At 38.0% G+C, this 26,575-nt stretch overlaps 1 protein-coding gene across 1 annotated transcript in view; it reads left to right on the plus strand.

Moving 5' to 3' along the window:
- Positions 1-11,249: 11,249 nt before the first annotated feature.
- TMEM64 (transmembrane protein 64) overlaps positions 11,250-26,575 on the plus strand; it is a 34,621-nt gene continuing 19,295 nt past the window's right edge. Inside the window, exon 1 of the mRNA XM_027856970.1 lies at positions 11,250-12,059. Within this exon, the coding sequence (XP_027712771.1) occupies positions 11,250-12,059 (810 nt within the window). The remainder of the gene's footprint in view (positions 12,060-26,575) is intronic.

Below are 26,575 nucleotides of genomic sequence, written 5' to 3' on the forward strand. Positions count from 1 at the left end.
CAATAATCCTATGTATTTTATTATATGCATTTTAAAACTATTATTCTGACATGTCCATAGGTTTCAGTAGACTGCTAAAGGGGTCCATGACACTAAAAAGGTTAAGAACCCCTGATATAAGAAAACGTTAATTTTATTTGGTGTTTATTAAATTCAAGGTAAAAATATATGACAATAAAAACCATAGATGGCATTGAGGTTATAAATCTGAGTTACTTGGATAGAGGTATTTTCAACTGAAATAGGAATGTATGGAAGACATGAAAGTTTAATGAGGAAGGGGATGATGTTAATAGGCTATCCAAGTTAACTCATATAAGAAGCATTTGGAGATGTAGGACTGGAGTTCAGAAGAGAGATTTCGGATGGATAGACTGACTTGGGATACAGCTGTGTACAGACAACGTAACCCACGAAAGTGAACATAATTGTCAAAGGATGGAACATAAAAAAGAAAAAAAAATCAGGACAGAACCATGGATGACATCAATGTTTAGCAATTTGGAGTTGGATGTCCTTTGATCATGAAAACAATCCTATAAGATAGGTTGTACAGTTATAAATAACTCGTCTTGTACATGAGAAAACAAAGATTCACATGAAGAGAGATTTTAAATTAGAAAATGACTGTCAAGGCTAGTGAATATTAGAAATAAAACTAGAACCCAGGTCTAATTAGTCAGTCAGTCAATGAGCAATTATTAAATACTATTGGCCAGGCACTTGTGCTACACACTAGATACACATCTAAGGCTTTTTCCCACCATATCATATATACCTCTCTCTTAAGTAACTGAGCTAGCAAACACAAAAGACAAATAACTTTTATTAGCTGGTCTCTACCCTTTCAGAAACCCCACAGATAAAATCAACATGGGCAGAAACAGCTCAGTTGATATCAACTTTGTATAGCAGAACATCTGGGGTGAAATTCCCCTATAACAGGAGTGGGGAACCTGTAGCCTCAAGGCCACATGTGGTCTTCTAGGTCCTTGGGTATAGCCTTTTGACTGAGTCAAATTTTACAGAACAAATCCTTTTATTAAGGGTCGATAAACTCCCAAATCTCAGTTTTTCACATTACACTGAGAACTCCAGGACTGGCTAACTGAATGTTTCTTATTTCTGTCATCAATCTTGGTCCTCTACTGCCAGTGTGCCACTTCAATCTACCCTCCTTCATATTGCTTCCCCAATCCCAGTCATCTAATATTACCATCTTAGAAGCAATCTGCATGTTTTCCCGTGTTCTTCCTCTGTTTTTGTTCATACCTTTGCCTGTGGCCTTGGCTCACATGTACCTGTTGAATTCTTAGCCATTCTTGAAAACAATAAAATGCCACAGGTCAACAATAATGTTTTTCCTCTATAACCCGGCACAGAACTTTGTTTTCACCTCTCAAGTCCTTTTCACCTATTTTTTTGGATTGTATTTAAATTGTCATATTCCTGTACTAAGTTGTAAGCTCCATGAGGTCAGGAGGGACCTTGTTTTATTTGAATTTTTTATCTTTCCCTCCCCATACTCTATCACAGTACCACAGTGCTTTATATACAGTAGGCATTGAATATTTTTTGAAGTGAATTAAATACATTGAATAAATGTATTATTGTTGAAAGCATTCCTAAATCAGAGTCCAATTAATTTTTTTCATATATACATGTGTGTATAGGTGCATATATATTAGCTTTAAGTTACATAACTGTTACCATTTGTGATTTATATTTTATTAGGTTAATCAGGACTTTCTTAATTCTTATTTTTACCATATTTCATCTAATATTAATGTAAATGAACAGGAGATAGAAAGCATTTTGAGGTGTAAAAAGGATAATTTTGATTACATTAAATTAAAGGTTTTTCTACAAATGAGGCCAATGTAGCCAAGATCAGAAAGAAAGCAAAAACCTCAGAAAAATTTTTTACAGACAATCTCTCAGATAAAGGTCCCATTTCTCGTATAGAGACTGTCTAATTTATAAGAATATGAGTCATTCCCCAAATGATAAATGGTTAAAGGATACAAACAGGCAGTTTTCTGATGAAGATATCAAAACTACATATAGTCACATGAAAAAAAAATGCTCTAAATCATCATTGACTAGAAAAATGCAAATTAAAACAACTTTGAGATATCATCTTATACCTATCAGATTTGCCAAAATGACAGATGCCCTACAATGGGGGAATGGCTAAACAAGTTGTGGTATATGATCGTGATGGTCTACTACTGTGCTATAAGAAATGATGGTCTGGTTGAGTTTATGAAAAATATGGAAAGACTTCCATTAAAATAATGAAAAATTAAATGAGTAGTACCAAGTGAACATTGTTAGAAAATTTGTCCAAAGAACTTTGAATGACTAATTTATCTTGAGTATAATGAATACTAAAACCAAGTATAAAGGACATATGAAGAAGATGCTACCCACCTCCAGAGAAAGAAGTGATAAATAGAAGTATAGATAGTATGATTTTACGTGTGTGTGTGTGTGTGTGTGTGTGTATCTGTGTTTAATTGTAGCCTTCTCTAGGGCAGGATGGGGAAGGAAGAAGAAAAAAATTAAAAATGCACAGCAGAGAACAAAAGAAAACTTGGAAGGAAGCACAAAAAAGCAGGGTAGCTTTAAAAACAATGTGTAATATTTATCAGTTTTGAAAAAAATAAACATGGAAGTTCATGGTTATATAGTGAATCCTCTCACGTTGTGCTGTGTATATGGAAATGTTCTCTTTTTTTGTCTTTTTTGTATATAAGTTCAAAATTAATTAAAAAATTAAAAAAAATATTAACGTAAATGTAGTCTTAAAAGATTCTTTGATGCCAAGATTATGCTCTTGATTTTTTTTCCCTATTGTCAACACAATTGTTTAACTATTGACTGTTTTAAGAAAAACAATAAAAAATGCATCATTTGATTCTGTTAAAGCTTGCTAACAAAGGCTGCACATACAAATGGTGTGCATTGAACCTGGAAAAGTGATAAATTGTTTCATTCTTTATAAAACTGTTTAATCTTTTGTAAAAAGAAAGACTATTATCTTTTTTAAACCATTTGTTTTTGTATTTTGAGAATACCTAACCAAGTAAGATAAACCATTAGATTATGAACTAAAGCCTCAGTACAGGCATAATATATTCATTTTCTGATCTTTGATAGGCATTAGTTTTTACGTTAAAGTACCATAAAAATTATAACAGGAGAGGCTGACTCTTTGAAATGCTATATAGGCATTTGCTTGAAGACAAGTGCAAAGGTATGTGTAAAAGAGAATAGTCAAAGCATACAGATATGTCTTAATGTGGGCATATACACAAACATACATATCTGTATGTATATATTTATTATGTACATATGTATAGATATACATGAAGATATTTGTATTTGTTTATGTACACATACAAATATGTGTTACAGATAAAAAGGAAACCTTGATTTAACCATATTTCCCTCTTTCCACTGAAATTATTGTTCAAATAAAAGCCCACATTAAAAAAAAACAAAAACAGGAAAGCATACAGCGAGATCAGCCCAGACATTCTCTCTCGAAGTGCACAGAGCCTAACCCTAACATAAAGTGCAGTCAGGAAACTGGTTAAAAGAACGAACAAACAAAAACCACGAATATAAACAAGTTGGAAGCAAATTCCTATTTGAAATAATTAAGGTAAAAAATAATATAAGGTTTCATATGCATTTTAACGTAAAAAAACCCCCAAAACTTTAAGGGCCACATCCTGACCAGTAATACTCATGTGCAGAGATTTCAGACTTCAATACAAGTTACCTCTTTTGCTCTAGCCAATATATATTTTTTAACTTCTTGAGTTGTTTTTCTTTTTTTACTAGGAATATCTGTACATTGGTATCTTTCTTCAGCATTCATCTCTTTTCTTATTACTTATTTCTTGCCTAATGCCTATCTTTCATCTAATGACAAACATTCTGCCAAAGACAGTTTATTTCTAGATCCATGAACAACAGAAGTAAAAATTCAAGAGGTATTTTTGTTTGTTATGTCTTTCCTATTTTGAATGATCCATGATTTCTTCAACGTAAATAACCTCTCTTTTCCTTGCCTTCTAAGCCTGGGCAATTCACATTCATATCGTCCCAACATTTCACAGAGAATTAACCAATATGTTGGAAGCTTTACTTTTTTAAACAACCCACATTTATAAAGCAGTTTAAGGTTTAGAAAGCACTTTCAATCAGTAAGTCCCTAGGCACTGGAGATTCAAATAACATATAATGAAATAATTCCCTGTGGTTTAATATCACAATCTCACAATGTGAGATAGGGAGGGTAGGCATTATCCCAATCACTCTTTTTGCTGTCTAATTATTATTTCTCATTCTCATTCCATGACTGGCCCATCCTCCTTTTTCAGGCATACAAAATTTCAAAAAACGTCCTCGATACTACTTCTTGCACATGTCTTCATAGAAGTAGTATGGCTTCATCACTACGAATGTCAGAACTGGAGACAGAAGACCTGTGATCAAATCTTGACTCCAGTACTTATTAGCTATGTGAACACGGGCAAGTGATTCAACGTATTATTATTGCTGACGGTACCAATTCAAAACCCAACTTATTATGTGTGCTATGGGAGAAGGGCAATGGCAAAAGAGAGAAAGGCCTCTTGCAGAACGTAGGATCTGAGTTGCGACTTGAAGGACAGATAGAAGAGAGAGGAGGTAGAACATTCCAGACATAGAAGATAGCTAGTGCAAAGTCATGGAGATGGGATATTAAGTGTCACATGTCTATAATGGCTACTGTAAAATATACGGAAGAGAGTAATGTGTGTTATTCAGTCATTTTTTAGTGTTGTCTGACTCTTCATGACCCCATTTGGGGTTTTCTTGGCAAAGATACTAGAGTGGTTAGCCATTTCCTTTTCCAGCTCATTTTACAGATGAGGAAACTGAGGTAAACAGGGTTTGCCTAGGGTCACAAAGCTAGTAGGTGTCTGAGGCCAGATTTGAATTCAAGATGAGTCTTCCAAATGTTAGGCCTGGCACTCTATCCACTGTGCCATCTAGCTACCCAATATATAAGATGACTAGGGCAGCTACGGAGATAGAGCACCAGTCCTGGATTCAGGAGGACCTGAGTTCAAATGTGACCTCAGACACGTAACACTTACTAGCTCTGTGACCCTGGGCAAGTCACTTAACCCCATTGCCTAGCACCTCCCTCCCCCCCAAAAGAAAAAAATATATATGTATATACATATATAAAAGATGACTAAAAAGGTAAGAAGGTGCTAAGTTGTGAAAAGCTTTTAATGCCAAACAGGGAAATTTACTTTTTTTGCTAGAGATAATAGAAAGTTGAGTTTATTCAATGTGCGTATGGGGGGTTATATGCTCAGGTCCATGTTTCAGGAAAATCACTTTGGTGGCAGCATGAAAGATGGTTTGGAGTGGGGAAAAATTTGAAGCAGGGAAACCAATTAGAAAACTACTGCAATAGCCCAAGAGAAATATGATGTCAACCTAAACTATATTGGTGGCTATGTGAGTGGAAAGAAGTGGACATGTACTAGAGGCATTATGTAGAGAGAAACTAAAAGATTTGGCAAGTGATTGGATAGGTAGGTGACAGTGCGGAGCTGATAATATTGTGACTGGAAGGATGGTAACACCCTCAACTGTAATAGGAAAGTTTGGATATGTTGAGTTGGAGATAGCTATGGGACATTTATTTTGAAATGTCCACTAGACAGTGATTTGAAATTAAAACACAGGAGAAGAGAGTATAATACTGGATATACAGGTCTATGAGTCATCTGCATTGAGATGATTATTAAACCAATTAGGCCTATGAGATCACCAAGTGAGGGTATAAAGAGAAAAAGAGGGCCCAGGAAAGAAGTTTGGGGTATATTCACATTAAGTGGATGTGACAGATGAAGATCTAGCAAAACAGACTGAAAAGGAGTAGTAAGACAGGTAGGAAAGAGATTCACAAAAGAAAGCAGGTTCACAAAAATCCAGAGAAGAGAAATCATCCAGTGGGAGAGTATAGTGAAGTGTCAAACACTGCCGAAGGGTCAAGAAGAATGGGGATTGAGAAAACGCCATTAGAATAGGCAATTAAAGAGACAGAAGCTGTTTCATTGAGTGACAACATGGAAAGCTAGAATGCCGAGGCATTAGAAGAGGGTGAAAGAAGGGAAGGCACCAAGAGTAGGTGGCTTTTTCTAGATTAGCTGAAGAGAAATATAAGGCAATAGCTAACAGGGATTTTTATTTGCATAGTATTGGGTGAAATCAGATGCTTACTGGACTCCTATCACTTCAAAGAGGATATGACTTTTAAAACCCTACTAGTAAATATTTTTTGAGTAGTTTATCCCTAGTGCAGAAATTTATAAATGCATTCATAAGGGATGACTACTGGATTAGCATGCCATTGCCAATTCTTCTACTTCAGGAGCTAAATATTGATCCAGTTGCCAAATACTGTGATCATCTCTCCCTCCCCTTACTAAGTTATGCTGCCTCATATTCATTTCATATAAGCAATTAATAGTTACCTTTGATTACATTTTTGCTTTGTAAAACATCAAAATTAGGAAATAAAACTAACTGGGAGTTACTAAAGAACTTTTTGAATGCTTCCCTTCCTTAGTCTTTAATAAAAATGTTTATTTTTCATAATAGAGTTTGTGGTGGTAAAGTGTTTCACCTCCCTTAATCAAAAAATATATAAAGCTACATGGGTAGCAAGCCAGTGTAATGGAAATGGCTAGTCATAAATTTACACAGATCTGTAAATTTTACTAGTTGCTGCTGCATTATTTTATGATTCCAGAATCATGTGACTTCCTTACAACAAATTAGAAAGACCTCATTTCTTTGTTGTTCTGGTTTTATTGCCATTGTGATTGATAATCTCTCCTTCCATCTCTAAAATTCTGTAACATCACTATGTAAAACTAGTCTATGATTATTTTCTACTATGAGATACAACTGCTGTTATTTTTTATTAGTTGATATGAAATTCTCTTTTCCCTTTTTTCCACAAATGTAAGCCTATCATTTCCTTTTAGTTACAGGTCAGAACTCAATTCATCTATGTCCAATTTGTAAGGGAAGGGCCCAATAAAAGGGAGAGACTGGAAAGGGTTGTTGCAGGGGATAAAATAAAAGGTAAAGTGAAAGCTTGGATAGGAAAATAAAATAATTCAAAGAGAAACAAATTATAAATTACGTATGGTAATTAGTGAAATAAGACAAGAGGGAAGGTTAATGGAAAGTAGTTTTTCTTCATTTAGATTAGGTTAGCAATGAAATGTCATCATCATTATCAAGCATTTAAGTGATTACTATGTGCCAGGCACCATGTTAAGCTCTGGGGACACAAACAAAGGCAAAACCATGGTTTTTGCATTCAGGGAGCTCACATTCTAATGACAGCCACAACATGCAAACAACTCAGTAAATACAAGATTTATACAGTGTAAATAGGAGATAATCTCAGGGAAGGCACCCATTTGGGGTTGGTAGGAGAGAGACTCTGAAAAGGCTTCTTTCAGAAGATGGGCTTTGAACTGAGTTTTGAAGGAAGTAGCCAGTAGATGCTAAGCAGGGAGATCATTCCAGCTGTGGGGACAGCCAAAGAAAAGTATCACGCGATAGTATGTGGAGGGGAGTAAAGTATAAGAAGCCTGGAAAGGCGAGAGGGGGACAAATTTTGATATTTCCATTGTGTGAATTCCAGTGCTATAGTGAGTTTCCAGTTTGAACAGGTTTCTCCTCTGATTGAATGGTCTTAAAGGCAGGTAGAACACTTTAGACAGAATTTTGGAGATGGATGGAGTCTTCGATCTCAATTGCCATTTACAGATAAGAAACAGGCCCAGACTTGCCCAAGAACACATAGTAGCGCAACCCCATTCTCAAAGTCCACTGGTATGGGATTCAGTTTTCTTCAGTCTTCATCTAGTTCACTTTAACTTTACTCACACAGGGCAGAGGATTCATCACCAAAGAGGGGAGAATTCCATACCAATGAGCTTTGGGACTAGGGTTACAGTTGCAAGAGATCAAGTCTGGATCAGAACCTAGGTCTTTGACGAAGAAGAAAGTGGGGAAAGGTCTTCCCACTATACTTTGTATGCTACATACAGCCTAGCAGAGTGTACTATACATAATAGATGACTGTTGAATGAATAAATAAATGGTTAAGCTGAACAGGCATCATTTAAGTACAGTTCAAAGATGAAACTTGATTAGTAATTTCACAAAAGTTCAAGAGGTATACCAATTTCAATAGCCAGTTGCAAATACAAAGCACTTGTCTTCTACCAAATAAATTGAATCTTTCTACTTAAACGATTTACTTTCAAGGAAAGGGGATGTTTACAACCTGCTACTTACAGATTCAATGAAAAAAGGAAATTCAGCACTATTCTTTTGTAATTCCTTACTTACATGGGCTTCTCCCTTCTCCCTAACCACGGTAACTGGATTGTAGGCAGGTAGAATTAGCCTTTCAGGGTCCTATATTTGAAAGAACATCTTTTTTATTTTACTGCTTATTTTTTCTTGGAAAGTTTAAAGGTTCTGGAAACCTGATTAGATAAAAGATGTTGATTTCTATCCCAGTATCCTAAGTCCAAAGAATACACCTATAGTATATACAGATAAGCAATTGAGTATGGTGAAGGTATTTCATAGGATATTAGGAAAAGATGGGGGACATAATTTCCGAAACTAATCCCTAATCCGTTTTCCTAATGAACTCTAATATTTGCTTCCAATACAACTTTTTACCAAAAACATATATATCTAGCTTTAAGGAGCTGGGGGTCGAAATGGATAGAGTGTAGGCCTTGGAGACTCCAGTTCAAATCCTGCCTCAGATACGTACTGTGACTGGGTAAGCCACTTAACCTCTCTGTGCCTCAGTTTCTTTATCTGAAAAATGGGGACGATAATAACAGTGCCTACTTCATACTTGTTGTGAGGAAAAAAGTGGGTTAACACATATAACATGTTTGGCAAGCAAACTCACGTTAAAAAATATATCAACTCACCCTGAGATTTCTTTAAATACTAAGCTTCCTAACAACAATACTGTAAGGTAGGAAGTAGCAGTATTATCTTTATTCCACAGATAAAACAAAAACCTGAGACCAGTGTGTCAGTAAAGATTCCACTCCAGAGGGCAATTAAGAAGAATGGGTGGAAGTTGTAAAGACTGATTTTGGCTCGATGGAAAGAGAAACTTGACAATTGTACTGTTCAAAAGCGGAATGGACAACGTAAAAAGAGTTGAGTTCCCTGATTCTAGAGTCAAATAGAAAGTGGATGAGAGTTATTGGGATGTTGTAGTTAGAATTCTCAATCTTACTGGGATTGGACTAGATGAACTCAGATGTGCCTCCAAATTCTGCAGCTCCAAAACCAGTGTTTTTGCGTTTAATTACTGATTTTTTTTATCTGTCATTTCCTAATGGTTTTCCCTCTCCTAAAAGAACTCTTTGTTCAAACAAGTACAGTTAAGCAAAATAAATCCATTGGCTGTGTCTGTAAACATATGCCCGCACATTACCTTTATACTGATTCTAAAGGCATGTTTCACCACCGAATCCTTTGGGGTCATTACTGCCGGTCAATGATTGGACAGCCGGCTGAGACTGGAATCAGGGAGAACTGAGTTCAAAGACAGTCTCAGTCACTCCCCTAGCAAGTCACTTTAAGCCTCTCCGTACCTCAGTTTCCTCGACTGTAGCATGGGGATAATAATAGCACTACCTACCAGGGTTGTGGTGAAGATCAAATGAGGTATCTATAAAGTATTTCGCACAGCGCCTTGCACACTGCAGGTGCTTAATAAAGCTGCTTTCCATCCCTTTGTCCCCATTAAGCCATCGTGCCTCCCCTACATCACAATTTACCAAAATGTTGTTTCGTGAAAAGCTGTGACCTTTGTTGAATAACAGAAATAACGTTTGTAAAACCGATGTATTTCCATTTCCTGACCTCTCGCTCACCAAAGCTAGCGCAGGTGCCCACAAGTAATCACAGAGTTTAAAAAGCCGCGAGTTAGAGCCAGAGAACAAAGGAGCTGTGAAATCCACAAACTAGATAATTGACACCTGGGACCGAGCTGTTGGCCTTCCTCTGTTTGTTTATGGGGAACGAAATACCACAGCCTGGGGCAGCTGGGTAAACTCTCCACATTCCTCTCCACCGCGCGAGGGAGGAGGGAGCTCGGGTTGTCCACAGGCAGATAGCGACTCCTCCCCCCTCCAGGGCTGAAGGACACAGTTGCCCCACCCCCACCCCTGAGGGCTGCAGCTCATCCTCCCCCCCCCACAAGGCCATTTACAGATCAGGGAGGTGAGGTGGCACTGCTTTCCCCCACGCGCCCCGCCTCCGTCCCACTCCCTCGTAAACTTTTGGGTTAACGGTCTTGCAGCGCGCAAAGCTCCCTGGTCCGGGCACCACGCGACACCCCCCTCCCTTCCCCAAAGCCAACGCATTGCCAACCCGCACCCGCGGGCCTTCGCCCAGGGGCTCTGTAAGCCAAGTTCCACGAGGGCTGTAGGTTAGAAGCCTGAGGCGCGTGGCCCACGCCCCGGCCCACACGCAGCTCGAGCCAACTCCCCCTGCGCGCACGCGCACGCACGCGCCCCGCAGCGAGGCGTTCTGCGAGAGGGGGCGCGCGCGCGACCAGCTTTCCCCTTTTACCCCCTCACCTCTTCCCACCCTATCGCAGCGACTCCTCTCTCTCTCCCCGAGCCAGGAGGGGTATGGGGGATGGGTAGGGATTCATCGGGCTGGGGCCCCCTCCCTGCTACCCTCAGGGGCTACTCCTCAGCCAGTCCGCCCCTCCTCTCACCCTCTCTCCTCGCGTCACGGGGGCGGGGCCTCGCTGCGCCCCGTCCCTTTTCTCTTTGCTCAGCCCCCTTGGGGGGCGGGCTGGCCCCAGTCAGGAGCCGGGGGTTCGGCGGGACTTTGCCTTGTTTCCCCGCTGGGCCGGTCTGACGCCGCGGTGGCGGCCGTGGCTCGGGTCCTTGGCTTTCGGCTTGGTCTCTGCTAAGTGGGGGGGACTGCAGGGTGAAGGAATCCTGGAGGGGGGGGCGCGGAAGGAGGGGACCATGAGCCGCCGCAGCGGCCGCCTCTGCCTCACGGCCCCGGGAGTCGCGGAGGGGCTGGCGGGCTGAGAGGTCGGGATTTCTCGTGGGTGGGGTGGGTGGGGGTCGGCGGCCGCCGGCCACGGCATGTGGAGCTCCGCCGGGAGCATGCTCCAGTTGCTCCCCAGGCTCCTCAAGTACGCGGCTTTGCAGAGCCGGCGGCAGGAGCTGCTGACACGCTGGGGCCCGCAGAGGGCGGGGGGAGGCGGTGACCCTGCGGACCGGCTCCTTCGGGGAGGTGGCGGCGGCGGCAGCGGCAGCGGCGGCGAGAGCGCCGGGGCCGGGGCCGCGGCAGCACTTCTCAGCCCCTACCAGGAGCGCAACAGTTTGCAGTCGGACTTGGAGCTGCCAGCCTCGGGCGGCTCCTATCCGGGCAGCAGTAACAGCAGCTGCAGCGGCGGACCCGCCGCCGCCGAGGTGAGGACCTGGCGCTACTGCTGCCTTCTGGGCACCTGTTGGTGCAAGAGCTTCCTGCTGGTCTGCGCCCTGGCCGCCCTGTGCTTCTCATCTCTGGCCCTGGTCCGCCACTATCTGCAGCATCTTCTCCTGTGGGTCGAGAGCTTGGACAGCCTGCTGGGCGTGCTTCTCTTCGTCGTGGGCTTCATCGTAGTCTCCTTCCCCTGCGGCTGGGGCTACATCGTGCTGAACGTGGCCGCCGGCTACTTGTATGGCTTCGTGCTGGGCATGGGGCTCATGGTGGTGGGGGTCCTCATCGGCACCTTCATCGCGCACGTGGTCTGCAAGAAGCTGCTGGCCCACTGGGTGGCCTCCAAGATCGAGGGCAGCGAGAAGCTGAGCGCCGTCATCCGAGTCGTGGAAGGGGGGAGCGGCCTCAAAGTGGTGGCCCTGGCCCGCCTGACCCCGATACCTTTTGGGCTTCAGAATGCAGTGTTTTCGGTAAGTTGCCTCCCTCCCTCCTCCCTCCCTCCCTCCTCCCCATAGAGTCAGAATCATCTTCACTTTATTATTTTAGGTGTTTGCCCCGAGGTAGCTTTCATTTGAGTGTTTACTGGTACCCCAAAAGAGGATTCGAAATAAGTGTGTGACCCTGTGGAATCTCTTCCTTGAAGGCGAAGATACAGGTTGGGTCAAAAGTCTTTATTAATGCCTAAAAACGACACTAAGACTTTTGGGACACTCTGTATAGTCTGGAATGGAAGTGATAAACTAGAAGCATCACTGTGAGGCAAGTCTTGCTTGCTTAGCACAGTGCCTAATACTAAGTGTCTAAAAAAGGCTTGTTGACTGTTTGGGACGAGGAGTTGGGAAGATAAGAGTGAGAAAATATGCTTTGGCCACTTACTAGCTTAACTGACCTTGGGCAAGTTATTAAACTGGACAAGCCTTAATTTCCTCACTTGTTAGATGAGGATACTACTACTTTCTAGTCAACAAGCCTTTTTAAATGCCTACTGTGTGCCAGGCTCTGGGGATACAAAGAAAGGTAAAAAACAGTGTTTGTTCTTGAGGAGCTCACATTCTGTTGGGGGAGACAACATGCATTTATACTGCAATTACTAATTACTAGGTACATACAAGATACAGGATAGACTAGGGGTACTTGGAATTACTGCGTTTTGAAGCTGTGAGAATCCAATGGTTAACCATGTAAAGTGCTTTGTAACAAGTCAGCATAACCCCCCCACCAAAAAAAAAAAGTTGTGTCAAATAGATCTTGGATATTTGATCCTATAAATGGTAAGAGAGGAACACAAATGTCTTTTGAGTACCATTTTTCCTGGATTTATTTGGTAAATATCATTTAATGATAGGAAGTAATTCAGTGCTTACATATTTTAAAAAGTTCACACACATGTGTGTGTGAACTTTATATATATGCATGTATATGTGTGTGTGATGCCATCTTTTTTTTACATTCCTACTTGTATCTTTTGCCTACATTTTGACATTTGTTATTTAAAAGTACTGAAGGGAAGTGTTTGTTTAAAACAAAATTTTAGGTTTGTATTTAGGACTGGACCTGTAATTTCATCAGTGTCCAAGGAGATTTTGATGAGCAGCACTTGAAGACAGGGCTTCCAAACTCCTACACCCGCTCTCAGTCCACTTCTGTATTAACAAAATTGAGAAAACACATTGAATGATTTTAGTTTCCAGAAGCTAGATGCTTGTTGTTTGACATTTTGGTTTCTTAGAAGTAAACTTGTTTAAATTCATAACATTTCAAATGCCATTTTTGCTTGTTCAGTAAATATTTTTAAAAGTTCTAAAACTTGGGGCGATACCTAACAAATAACCCTCCAATACTATGAGATTTTTGTTTGCTTAAAATAATGTGAGCCCTACAAATATCAGATAGGAGTACATTCTCATAGGAGGGCTCCCCTCCATTTGAAAAATAAAATCTCCCCTTTTATTTTAAAATAAAATCTGATGTTTTGCTTATTCTGTTTATTTTAGTAGCTAATGCTTTTATCCATGCAGGTATGATGAGTACAGATAAAGCTAGTATAAAGAGCACTGGATTGGAAGGCAAACATAAATTCCAGTCATAGTTTTGTGATTTTTTTTTTCAGGACCCTCTGTGCTCAGTCTCCTGATCTGTAAATTGAGTAGGCCAGAATTAAATCTCTGAAGTATCTTTCAGTGATGGAATTCTGGGATTTCAAAATATGTAATTTATGCAAAACATGTTGATTTTACATCTTAGGAATGATTATTTTATGTAACTGAGGTAGACATTCAAAGTTGTAAAGTTCAAAAATTTTAAAAATATATCACATAGCAATTCTAGTACAATTGACTAATTCTGAAAGGAGGAATACTGTAAACTTACTTGAAAACTATCTTGTTGGTTTTACATGAAAAAAAAGATTCTTCATGCTATTCCTTCTTTCCCCATGAAATTGTGATCTTTTGTTAAAAAAATTATCCAATTACTTTTTAGTTTATTTGCATTTCGTGGTATTGTTTTTTGATTAGTATCTTGAATCACATGACAGGCTTGGGAGAAGCAGTAGGTAAAAGGCCTTTAGTGAAATGTAGGGATAGGAAATAGATTGGTGATTTTATTTGTGTAGGGTACTCTCCTGAGTAAGAAAATTCTCTTTACTGAGATTAATAGGCACTTTTTCTACAACTTAGAGTTTTAGAGAGTTGCCTAAGGCACTGAGAGGTTAAATGAAGTCACAGAGCCAGTATGTTTGTGGCAGGACCACCCAAGTCTTCTTCGGTTCAGGGCAGGTCCCCAATCCACTTTTACCACATTGCCCCTAGATAGTAGGCAGAAAAGAAAGATAATTGTTGCACCATGCCATGAAGTAGTCTCCTTCTCCAACTGTACCTCTCTTCCGTTTGATTCCTGCATTTAGAAATGAAAAAGGTAATCTTTGACATTTCTGGAGTTCCTTGTGCTGTCTGGAGAAAGAATAGAACCTAAGCTGCTTTATTTCTGACACATTAAATTGAATATTAGTGTACATTATTAGTGTAGATTACCTGTCTATACTGTGGAATCCACATCATTAGAGTCTGTAGGTAGAAATCAGTTAAGTTTTCATTTTAAGAATGATATGCTTTCTTCATATTCATTACTTTAGAAGGATTTTTTCAACTGACACAGAAAGCAGTCCTACATTTTAGTTGATGGTTGTGGAGAGTTACTGCAGTTGAAAAAGTTATCAACTCTGTATTTGGCTTGGCTGGTCTTTAGACAATAAAAATAGCAACAATCACCAACTAGGTCTACTTAAAGTTTGGTAGGATTTTTCAGAGCTTGCTTTATCGAACTTTTGTTACCTTGGCAGTTACTTCTAGAACACAGTGAGACTTAGGAATAGGGGATGGGAATAAGCATTTATATAGTGCCTACTATGTGTCTGGTACTGTGCTAAGCACTTGACAAATGTCTTATTTGATCTTCACTACAACCCTGTGAGGTAGATGCTGTTATCTATTCCTGTTTTACACTTGAGAAGACTGAGGCAGTGTAAGTGATGTGCATAGGGTTATACAGGTAGTAAATGATTGATCTAGATTTGAACTGTGATCTTCCTGACTCCAGACCTCATGCTCAATCCACTGTGGAATTTAGAACATTAGTGTAGATCTTTTCTATTTAATGTGTAGATAGGGGTAGTGGGAGTGATGGTAGTCATTGGTGGTGGTCATAATAATTTTTTCCTTGTCTTTCTTCCCGTTTTTAAAACAGGATAAATAATTACTTATCTAAAATAGTTGAAGCATTATTTGGTGCATTTGATAGCCTCAACAGTGTCTTTCTAGATCCATGTGTATCTTTGATTCTCTAAAAGTCAAAGGTAGTAATTTTTAAAGTATCTACTATAGATACTATTTTCAGGCTCTTAGGGATTAAACAAATTAAATGGTGAAGCACTTTGCTTACTTTTACTGCCAAGATTTTTTTTGTTTTGTTTTTAGGAGCAGGCCTTTTAAACCCATTATTGCCTTTAGCACTAGAAGCAGGAATGGGATAGTCTTTAAGAAGAAAGGAGACTGAGTTTAGGTGGTTGTGCAGTTTCACACTCTTGTTTAGAGCTTTCTCCCTCACCCCTCTTGGCTCTGCCTGAAAGCATCCAGTGAGTTTGTTTGAATATTCACTAGGTTTTAGAAGATATTTTTTTCTTAGCAATTCACCTTGAAGTGTGATATTTTCTTTTTAAATACAGATATTTTCTTTTTAAAAGGAGATGCTTTCCCCAGGTGATTCCAGGATCAGACATTTTGGGGGAGAAGGGACCTTAAAAGCCCTCTAATCAACCTTATTCTACTTAGGCCTAGAGAGTGATTATATGACTTGCCCAAGATCTTACAGGTATTAAATAGGAGGAGTGGAGTATGTGGAAATACTGGGTCCTCTCTCAAAGTCAGTGCTTTTTCATTACCCCATTTCATGCTAAAAATATTTTTTAAGTACAGTAAAGATGGGAAGAGGAAGGAGGTAACTAGTGCCTTTGCATAGTTACAGTGCCTTTGCTGGCTACTACTTTTGCCCAGAAGTCAGGAGTCATCATACTTTATTCTGCATTTTTGAAAGATTTCAAACCCTTGATAGATATTCAGAACTTTTTATTTGAATACATTTGCATTTTAGAAAGTTTTACAGTTTTCTTAAAATTTATGCTTGAATTATTTCCCGTACCATGATGATTCTTGTCATTGAAAAAAAAATCAAAATGAGTTTTTGTAATAAAGGCACGATTTATTTAGTATATTTTAAAACATAATTGTCCAGTACGTCAACTTTTTATACTTGTGGCTTGTGTTAGTCTTAAGTGCTAACATGTGTACATCAAAGTTGAACTAGTTTTTATAAACCAGGAATGAGTGCAGTAATAGACTACTTAGAAATGAGATTTCCACCATCCACACTTTGGAGCAAAAAGGTACCTCCTCCCTGTCCCTGTAAGCTCTGTTGTACTTTTATTTGACGAAGAGCAAGATGGTTTTCTCTCCCAAGCAAGATGGAAAGACCAAAGGGCCATGAGAGGCATCCTCAGCAACAGCTTTGATAAGTAACAGGACAACTAAGAAGAGATTGGGGGAGAGGGGGAAGAGACGACTGAAATCATATAATGCTAGAATTAGAAGGAACCTCAGAATTCATCTAAAGTAGACTAAATCTTATGGGAAGCATGAATTCATCCCCCTTAAATCATTCCTGATGAATGGTCAACCCTCTTTTATAAGTAGTCCTTCACCCTCTTCCTTCCCTCCCCCAATCCTTGAGTCTTTCACTTAAAGAAGAAAAACTGAAACTTTGTACAATAACTTTATTGGAATGTGTAACTTAAAATGAGATTTTGAGTTTATACTGTTTTTATTATAATTTAAAAATAATGCTTTAAAATTCAGATGTTTTAGCTTTATTTGATTACTGATATGAAAAAGTCTTTTTCTAAAGTAGAATACATTTTTAAAAAGAAATTAGATGTATTGAAAGGACTCAAGTCAAGGCTATTTTGATGAGTTGAAAAATATAGTCTGTAAAAATGGGTTTATATTGGTTTTTTTAGTGCTGTTTTGAATCTTTTCTTTGAATATAGTAAATTATCAATTAGAAGGACTAGGACAATCATTGTTTCAGTTCTTCAGTATGTATCATTATTTGTGCTTTCCACATATTGAATTGTACCCTCACCTGCCTGTGCTTTGCCCAAAGGGATATAAAATTTTGATTGCTTAAACCTCACAAGATATCTTAGGGTTTACTGGTTGGATTTCTTTTTAAGGACCATGCCTTAAACTCAGATCACTCTGACTCTCATTGATTGGCCAACAATAGGCCCCAGCCCAAGCCTCACTTGGTGATTGTTTGGGCTCTGATGGCTCGGGATGAGTGTAAATAGCAATTGTTTCTGTTTTGGCCAGAAACCTTGAAGGTTTTTGAGGGTCTTCCCCTCCAAGATTGATTTTTTTTTTGACTAGGTATAAAAGGCCACTCTTTCCCTCATTTCTAATCTAGCCTTAATCACTGAATGGGTGTTGCCTCAGACATACTGAGACCTGGAAAAGACCTCAGCTTAAAAGACCAAGGCCTCCTCCTGCTGAATTCTGGGCCATCTCCAGTCATCCTGATGTGTATCTTGCCACGGGACCCAGATGACTTTACACAGCTCCATCTCACTTAAATCCGATTCACTTGTAAGTCATGATACCACCTTCCTGATGTTGTGGTCCTCTTAGAGAAAGAAGGACAAACAACAGCAATCATTATTTGTATTAAGGGATATATATGTATAAACATACACATTTCTCATATGATTGTCATAATAAATCTCTGAAAATAGTCAATTCTGATTTAACCTAATTTTTTCACCATTGGAAGTTGCAAAATCTACTACATCAAGTCATTAATATTAATAAGATATTTAGTAAGACTGCAGGAACTGTAGGAAGATAAGGACAAAATCTCCAGTTATAAATAGTGTTGTTCCTCTGAAAATGTTGGAAGAGAATCTACTAATCATAATTTGTCCAAATTACTCTGAGGAAACACTTAATTTTTTATATGTCTGTATAGAAAAACTAAAATATTTCAACATCTTAAAGAGTATAGATAAAGTTGTATGAAGTTTCTGTTCCTAGTGTTATAGTAGTGTTTTTGAATGCTCTCGCAGTATAAATTGTCACATCTCAATTCATAGAACTTGGAAGACATATTTTTTAAATTATATAAAAAATAGTGTTTACTTTCACAGCCTAGCCTACAAGAACATATTTAATCTACACCTAAAAGAGTATTAGGTTTGCCCAGATTCCTCTGAGTTTTGAGCTCCCTGAACTGTGAGAACTGTGTAGTAAGTAGGTTGGAAATTAAGGATGAATGAAGAGGCTGTAGTGGTTGGGCAGCATAGGCAGATTACTTTCATATAAGTTAGTCATTAGAATTAAGAACTTAAGCAGAACTTTGGAATTATGTATCAAATCCGAGCTAAAAATCATGTATTCTGAAATAGGAAATTGTTCCTTTTTACTGAATTAATTACTTTCCCCTTCATCTGATTTGACTGCATGATATAGATAGCAATAATGCAAATTCACATTTATATAGCACTCAGTTTTACAAAATTTAAACCCCCAACTCTGTGAGGCAGATAGTTAAAAGTATTATTATTCTCTTCTTAACAATGATTGTCCTAGTCCTTCTAATTGATGATGAGGAGACAAAGGTTCAGAGAAGTTAAGTAACCAAGTGTCCAAGGGACACAGTAGTAGTGAGTAGGAGGGCCAAGACTTGAGATCAAGCTCTCTGACTCTACAGTGCTCTTTTCTGGTCTATAAATGGTTACAGTAAAGGAAACATGGTGAGTGGGAGAATTCAGACCCACATTATTAACATAACCACTTTTGACCTTAACCTTTTGTGTAGCTATAATTTTGAGGAAGTTTTTTCCTTGCATAGAGGAAAGAATGCTAGATTTGAAGTTGCAGAACTATGTTTTATTCCCAGCTCTGTCCTCAAAAAAGTCACTTAATTGCCCTGGAGCTCATTTTCCTCGGTATGAAGTGAGGGGTTTGGATTAAATGACTTCTGAGGGTACTTTTGACTCTAAATATTTGATCCTGTGTCCGTAAGCTTTAACCAGCTTCTTTATAGATTTCACCCACTGATCCAGTTATGCTTTTTGGGGCCATAAAACAGTCTCAACTGTTTGCCATGTGATATATCTCTTTATATTCTTGAAGAAAGCTAATATTTATATTGTACTTTAAGGTTTACAAAGCATCTTACATACGTTGTAATCCTCGTTATTATTACTATCCCCAGTTTTTACAGATGAGGAAATTGAGGCTGAGAAAGGTTGTGACATGACTTGGGGTCACACGGCTTGTAAGTGGCAGAAGCAGACTTTGATCTCATGTCTTGGCTCAAAGCCCAGTGCTCTTTCTGTTATGCCACCTAGCTTGTTCTAAGTTAAAGATACCTAATTCCTTCAAGGTAACTTTTTATCAAACTAAATGCATTATATCATGTCCACCTTTAAAGCTGCTTTATGGAATTTTTGTTCAACAGATACACATTTTAATGATATTGTTAAGGAACTTTGACATAGGAAAGACTTGTGGCTTGCTGAAGGTAATGAATTTGAGTTTAATTGAACTGGGACTATAATTAGGTGACTTTTTTTTGTAAATAGTATTTAATTTTTTCCAATTACATATCAAGATAGTTTTCAACATTTGTTTTTTTTTTGTAAGATTTTGAGTTTCAGATTTCTTTTCACCCTGCCTCCCTCCTGTCCCCCCCTCCTCAAGACAGCAAGCTATCTGATATAGGTTATACATGTGCAGTCATGTAAACGTATTTCCACATTAGTCATCTTGTGAAAGAAGAAACAAAGTAAAAGGGAAAATCCACAAAAAGAAATGAAAATAGTATGCTTTGATATGTGTTCAAACTCCATAGTTATTTCTGTGGATGTGGATGGCATTTTCCATCATGAGTCTTTTGGAATTGTCTTGGATCATTGTATTGCTGAGAAGAGCTAAGTCAGTCATAGTTGATCATCGAACAGTGTTACTGTTAATGTGTAAAATGTTCTTCTGGTTTTGCTCACTTCCCTCAGCGTCAGTTCATGTAAGTCTCTTCAGGTTTTTCTGAAATACACCTCATAATTTCTTATAGCACAGTAATATTCCATTACATTCATATACCACAAGTTGTTCGGTCATTCCCCAGTTAATGGGCATTCCCTCAATTTCTAATTTTTTTGCCACCAGAAAAAGAGCTGCCATAAATATTTTTGTACATGTAGGTCCAATCTCTTTGGGATACAGACCTAGTAGTGGTATTACTGGATCAAAGGGTGTGTACAATTTGATTGACCTTTGGATATTATCCCAAATTGCTTTCCAGAATGGCTGGGTCAGTTCATATCTCTACCAGCAATGTAGTAGTGTCCATATTTTCCCACACCTTCCCCAACATTTATCATTTTTCTTTTCTGTCATATTAGCCAATCTGATAGGTGTGAGGTGGTACCTTAGAGTTGTTTTAATTTGCATTTCTCTAATCAATAGTGCGTTAGAGCATTTTTTCATAAGACTATAGGTAGCTTTAATTTTGACCATTTATCAATTGGGAAATGGCTTATATTCTCATAAATATTATCTGCAAAGAGTGATATTTTTGTTTCATCATTGCCTGTTCTAATTGTTTCAATTTTATTCTTCTCTTATTGCTAAAACTAACATTTCTAGTACAGAATTGAATAATAGTGGTGATAATGGGCATCCTTGTTTCACCCCTGATCTTACTGGGGAGGCTTCTAGTTTATCCCCATTACAGATAATGCTTGCTGATGGTTTTAGATAAATGCTACTTATCATTTTAAGGAAAGCTCAATTTATTCATATACTCTGTAGTGTTTTTAATAGGAACGGGTGCTACATCTATTGAGATAATCATATGATTTCTGTTGGTTTTGTTATTGATATGGTCGTTTCTGCTAATAGTTTTCCTAACATTGAACCATCCCTACATTCCTGGTATAAATCCCACCTGGTCATAGTATATTATCCTGGTGATAAATTGCTGTAATCTCTTTGCCAATAATTTATTTAAAGTTTTTGCATCAATATTCATTAGGTAAATTGGTCTGTAATTTTCTTTCTTTGTTTTGGCTTTTCCTGGTTTAGGTATCACAACCATATTTGTGTCATAAAAGGAATTTAGTAGGACTCCTTCATCTATTTTTTCCAAATAGTATGCGTAGTATTGGAATCAATAGTTCTTTGAATGTTTGGTAGAATTCACTTGTAAATCCTTTTTCTTACTGAATTCATTGATGGCTTGTTCAATTTCTTTTTCAAAAATGAGGTTATTTAAATATTTTATTTCATCTTCTGTTAATCTAGGCAATTTATATTTTTGTAAATATTCATCCATTTCACTTAGATTGTCAAATTTAATGGCATATAGTTCTGTAAAATAGCTACAAATATTGCTTCAATTTCCTTTTCATTGGTAGTGAATTAACCATTTTCATTTTTGATGCTGATCTTTTCATTTTTTTTAAAATAAAAAACCAATGGTTTATCTATTTTATTGTTTTTTTAAACAGCCCTTAGTTTCATAGTTCAATAGTTTTCTTAATTTCAATTTTATTAATCTCTTCTTTGATTTTCAGGATTTCTAATTTGGTATTTAATAGGGGATTTTTAATTTGTTCTTTTTCTAGCTCTTAAAATTGCATGCCCAATTCATAGATCTACTCGTTCTCCATTTCATTCATATAAGCATTTAGAGATATAAAATCTCCCCTAAGAATTGCTCTGGCTACACCCCATAAATTTTGGTATGCTGTCTTCTTATTGCCATTCTCTTCGATGAAGTTATTGATTCTTTCTATGATTTGTTGTTTGACCCACTCATTCTTGAGGATTAGATTATGTAGTTTCCAATTAATTTTTAATCTATCTTTCCATGACCCTTTATTTCATGTAACTTTTATTGCCTCATGATCTGAAAAGGATGCATTTAATATTTCTGCCTTTCTGCATTTCATTGTAAGGTTTTTATGCCCTAACACATGGTCAGTTTTTGTGTAGGTGCCATGTACCACTGAGAAAAAAGATATTTTTTTAAATCCCCATTCAGTTTTCTCCAGAGGTCTATCATATTTAAACTTTTCTAAAATTCTGTTTACCTCCATAACTTTTTGTGTTTATTTTGAGGTCAGATTTATCTAGTTCTGAGAGGAGGAGTTTGAGGTCCCCCATTAGTATAGTTTTACTGTCTGTTTCTTCCTGTAACTCACGTAACTTCTCCTCTAAGAATTTGGATGATATACCACTTGGTGCCTACATGTTTAGTACTGATATCACTTCATTGTTTATGGTACCTTTTAGTAAAATACAACTTCCTTCCTTGTCTCTTTCAATTAGATCTATTTTTGCTTTTGCTTTGTCTGAGGTCAACATTACTACCCTAATTTTATTTTATTTCAGCTGAAGCATAATACATAATATATTCTGCTCCAGCCTTTTACCTTTATGCTGTGTGTGTCTTTCTGATTCAAATGTGTTTCTTGTAATTAATATATTATAGGATTCTGGCTTTCAATCCATTCTGCTATTTGCTTTCATTTTATGGGAGAATTCATCCCATTCATATTCACAGTTATGATTACTAACTGTGTATTTCCCTCTGTTCTAGTTTTCCCCCTTTTTATGCTTTTCTCTCTCCTTTCACTCAGTCCCTCCTCATCAGTGTTTTGCTTCTGAACACTGTCTCCCCAGTCTGCCCTCCTCCCTCTCTTCTTTTTTCTTTCGCCTTTTCCCTCCTACTTCCCTATAGGGTAAGATGGAGTGTGTGTTATTCTTCTCAAGCTGTGTATGTTATTCCCTCTTTGAGTCAAATCTGTTGAGGATAAAGTTCAAACAATGCTCACCCCCTTCCTTTTCCTTTTACTGTAATATGTCTTTCATGCCTCTTCATGTGATAATTTATTCCATTCTGCCTCCTCCTTTCCTCTTCTTTTAGTACAGTGCTTTTTTCACCCCTTAATTAATTTTTTATCATTACATCAAAGTCAGCTTATACCCACATCCTTTGTCTAAGTATACTCCTTCTAACTGCCCTAATAGAGATAAATTTCTTTTTTGGGGGGGGTCATGCAGTTTTGGTTAAGTGACTTGCCCCCACGGCTCTTAAGTGTCTGAATTCAAGTCTGTCTGACTCCACTGTGCCACCTAACCTCCCTAGAGATACAGTTCTTAAGAGTTACAGGTTATCATCTTCCCATGTAGGGATGTAAACAGTTTAACCTTATTGAAAACCATGGATTTTTTTTTCTTTCCTGTTTACATTTTTATGCTTCTCTCAAGTCCTGTACTTGAAGATCAGATTTTTTGTTCAGCTCTTGTCTTTTCATCAGGAAAGTTTCGAAGTCCCCTGTTTCATTAAATGTCCATCTTTTCCCCTGAAAGATTATGCTCAGTTTTGCTGGGTAGTTGATTCTTGGTTGCAATCCAAGATCTTTTGCCTCCTGGAATATCATATTGTAAGTTCATATTCAAATATATTCTAAGATCTTTTAATGTAGAAGCCAAGACCTGTGTAATCCTGACTCTGGCTCCTTGATATTTGAATTTTTTTCTGGTGCTTGTAGTATTTTCTCCTTGACCTGATAGTTATAGAATTTGGCTACAGTATTTCTTGGAGTTTTAACTTTGGGATCTCTTTCAGGAGGTGATTGGCGGATTCTTTCAATGACATTTTATCCTCTGGTTCTATGATATCAGGGCAGTTTACCTTGATAATTTCTTCAAAGATACTGTTCAGGCACTTTTTTTTTTTATCATGACTTTCAGGTTGTCCAGTAATTCTTAAATTATTTCTCCTAGATCTGTTTTCCAGGTCAGTTGTTCTTCCAGTGAAGTATTTTACATTTTCTTCTATTTTTTCATTTTTTCAAAATTTTGTTTGATTGATTCTTAATGTCTGACAGGGTCGTTAGCTTCCATTTGCCCAATTCTATTTTTTAAGGAATTATTTTCTTCAAGTGAGCTTTTGTACCTCGTTTTCTATTTGGCCAATTCTACTTTTAAAGGTGATGTTTTCTTCAGTGGATTTTTCTTCCTATTTCGTCAATTCTGTTTTTGAAGGAGTTGTTTTCTTCAATCAATTTTTGTGTTCCTTTTCCAAACTGTTGACTTTTATCCATAATTCTCTTGCATAACTCTCATTTCTTTTCCCAACTTTTCTTTTCCCTCTCTTCCTTGATTTTTAAAATCCCTTTTGAGCTCTTTCAAGAGGACTTTCTGGGCTTGAGACCATTTCATATTCCCCCTTTGAGGCTTTGCTTATAGGCTTGTTGTCCTGTTCTGAGTTTGTATTTTGATCTTCCCTGTCACTGTAGTGGCTTTCTGTGGTTAGGGCTCTTTGTTTTTTGCTCATTTTTTTTGAAACTTGAGCTCTACTGCTTGGGTACAAGGTGCACTGTCCTAAGCTTCCTGAACTGAGGGCTAGGAGCCTGGTCACTGGCTTTCTCTGCCAGGGCCTCTGGAGTTGACAGTTTGCCCACTATGCTTGGGTGGCCAAGCCTAGTCACACCTGTTGTGCCCTAGGTTGTGGGACTGGCATTTTTGCCTTCTGTGCTGGTGTTGGAGGCCTCACAGGTGGCCTGATGATCCAGAACAACAGTGTCTTCAGTGCTTATTTGTGCTGTGGCTAAGAGTCTCCCTTAGGCTTGCATGGTCACTGCCTGCCTTGGACTGTGCTCCCCTTTTACCCTAGTGAGATAGACCTTTTAAGTGATCGTGGGCTGGAAAAATTGTTTCACTCCATCTTTTTGTGGTTTCTGTAGCTCCAGAAATCTTTTGGAGGCTTGATTTAATGTTGTTTCTGAGGGAAACTGGGGAGAGCTCAGGCAACTTCCTGCCTTCTCTCTGCCATCTTGGCTCCACTGTCTCACGAACTTTTAATAATGCCACTTTATGGTTGTACAATGCATTATACTCCTCAAAACACTACCTTAAAGAATTATGGTCTTAATATTTAAGTGTTCTTTGTAAAATGAACTAAGTTTCTTAAAACAAGTAAACTCACTTTAATAATTGTGCAAATAAAAAGTAGAGGTGCTTACAAATCATTCTGTTGCTTTTTTCTGTGTCCTGGAAGAAAGCAGGCTTTAACTTCAAGTGACTCACTCAACAGTGAGAGATCTAAAGATAGAGATTTCTCTGCTGAAAATTTTCTGTTGCCAGCTGCCTAAATATCATATTCAGAGATGAAGACAGGATGTTTCTCTTGTTGAAAATTAAGTACTGATTTAGGGAGGTATCGACTATTATTGTTAGGTTCTATTTGCTACTGTGTACTGCAGTGAATCAGTTCCTTGTGACTTGGATGGGAGCATGGAATGGAATGGAAAAACATTTATTAAACTCTTACTATGTACTTAACTGTATATGTAATCTTAGGACAGTGAACAAATAATCAACATTTTATCTTAAGCCTCCATTTGAGAAGCTTTGATCATAGTATCAATTCCACTGGGGTAGATTACATTGCCTGTAATGAGGATTGTAAGATTTCTTCAGAATTGGGAGATACACATGCAATTCCAGTGTCATTGTTCCAATAGATTCTAGGGTCAGGGATGTTTTTCCTAGAAATTCTTTTGTTTTCATGATTAAATGGATCTGCAGTTTCACCTGTAGATGTTGGCTCTGTTAACAAAATAACAATAAACATTTATTGAGCATCTGCCATGTACCAATAACAGCTTTTTCATGCCTTTTCACATCCTGTGTAATTCTTTTCCACAAATCTTCCTTTGGCAATCCACCCAATTCACTAGAAGACTTTTAGAAAAAAATGAGATTATCATCATAGCACTTAAGCACTCTATCTCTGACTTTCCTGGTTTATGACCCACCCGGTATGCTTCCAAACAACAGCTTTAAAAATTGTCCAAGAGAATTCTTCATTGGTAGTGTGCTACAGAGTATCTGTACCTGTTTGTGCCTTTTGGGTCACTTGTGGATTTTATTCTTCTAAGACTATAATATTCCATGATTCATATCCGTGTAACCTTGTTAGGTAATGTTGGTTTTTGTGGCAGTGTGTAGTTTGAAATCATTGAAAACCTAGCTTAATTTCTCAAATACAGTTCAGCTAGATCTCCTCTCAGCCCAACCCATTGTCTAAGAATGCTTGTTTAAGATCAATATATTGACAGAATAACCCAAAAACTTCCTCTAGCCACAAGTGTTATTGTAAATAAGTATTTCCTCCCATTCTGTTTTCATTTGTTTGGCATGTTATGGGTTTCGCTAAGGAGCTTAATTTTCTAGGGCTCCAATTAGAGACAAATATTACCTCTTCTCTTAGAAGAGAGATTTTCATTTCTTTGACTATCCAGAGGGCAGCACTCAAAATAATGGGTGGAAGTTACAGAGAGATATATTTCAACCTGATATAA

The sequence above is a fragment of the Vombatus ursinus genome, unplaced genomic scaffold, assembly GCF_900497805.2.
Source record: "Vombatus ursinus unplaced genomic scaffold, bare-nosed wombat genome assembly UNPS02011767.1, whole genome shotgun sequence".
In the NCBI taxonomy this organism is placed as follows: Eukaryota; Metazoa; Chordata; class Mammalia; order Diprotodontia; family Vombatidae; genus Vombatus; species Vombatus ursinus.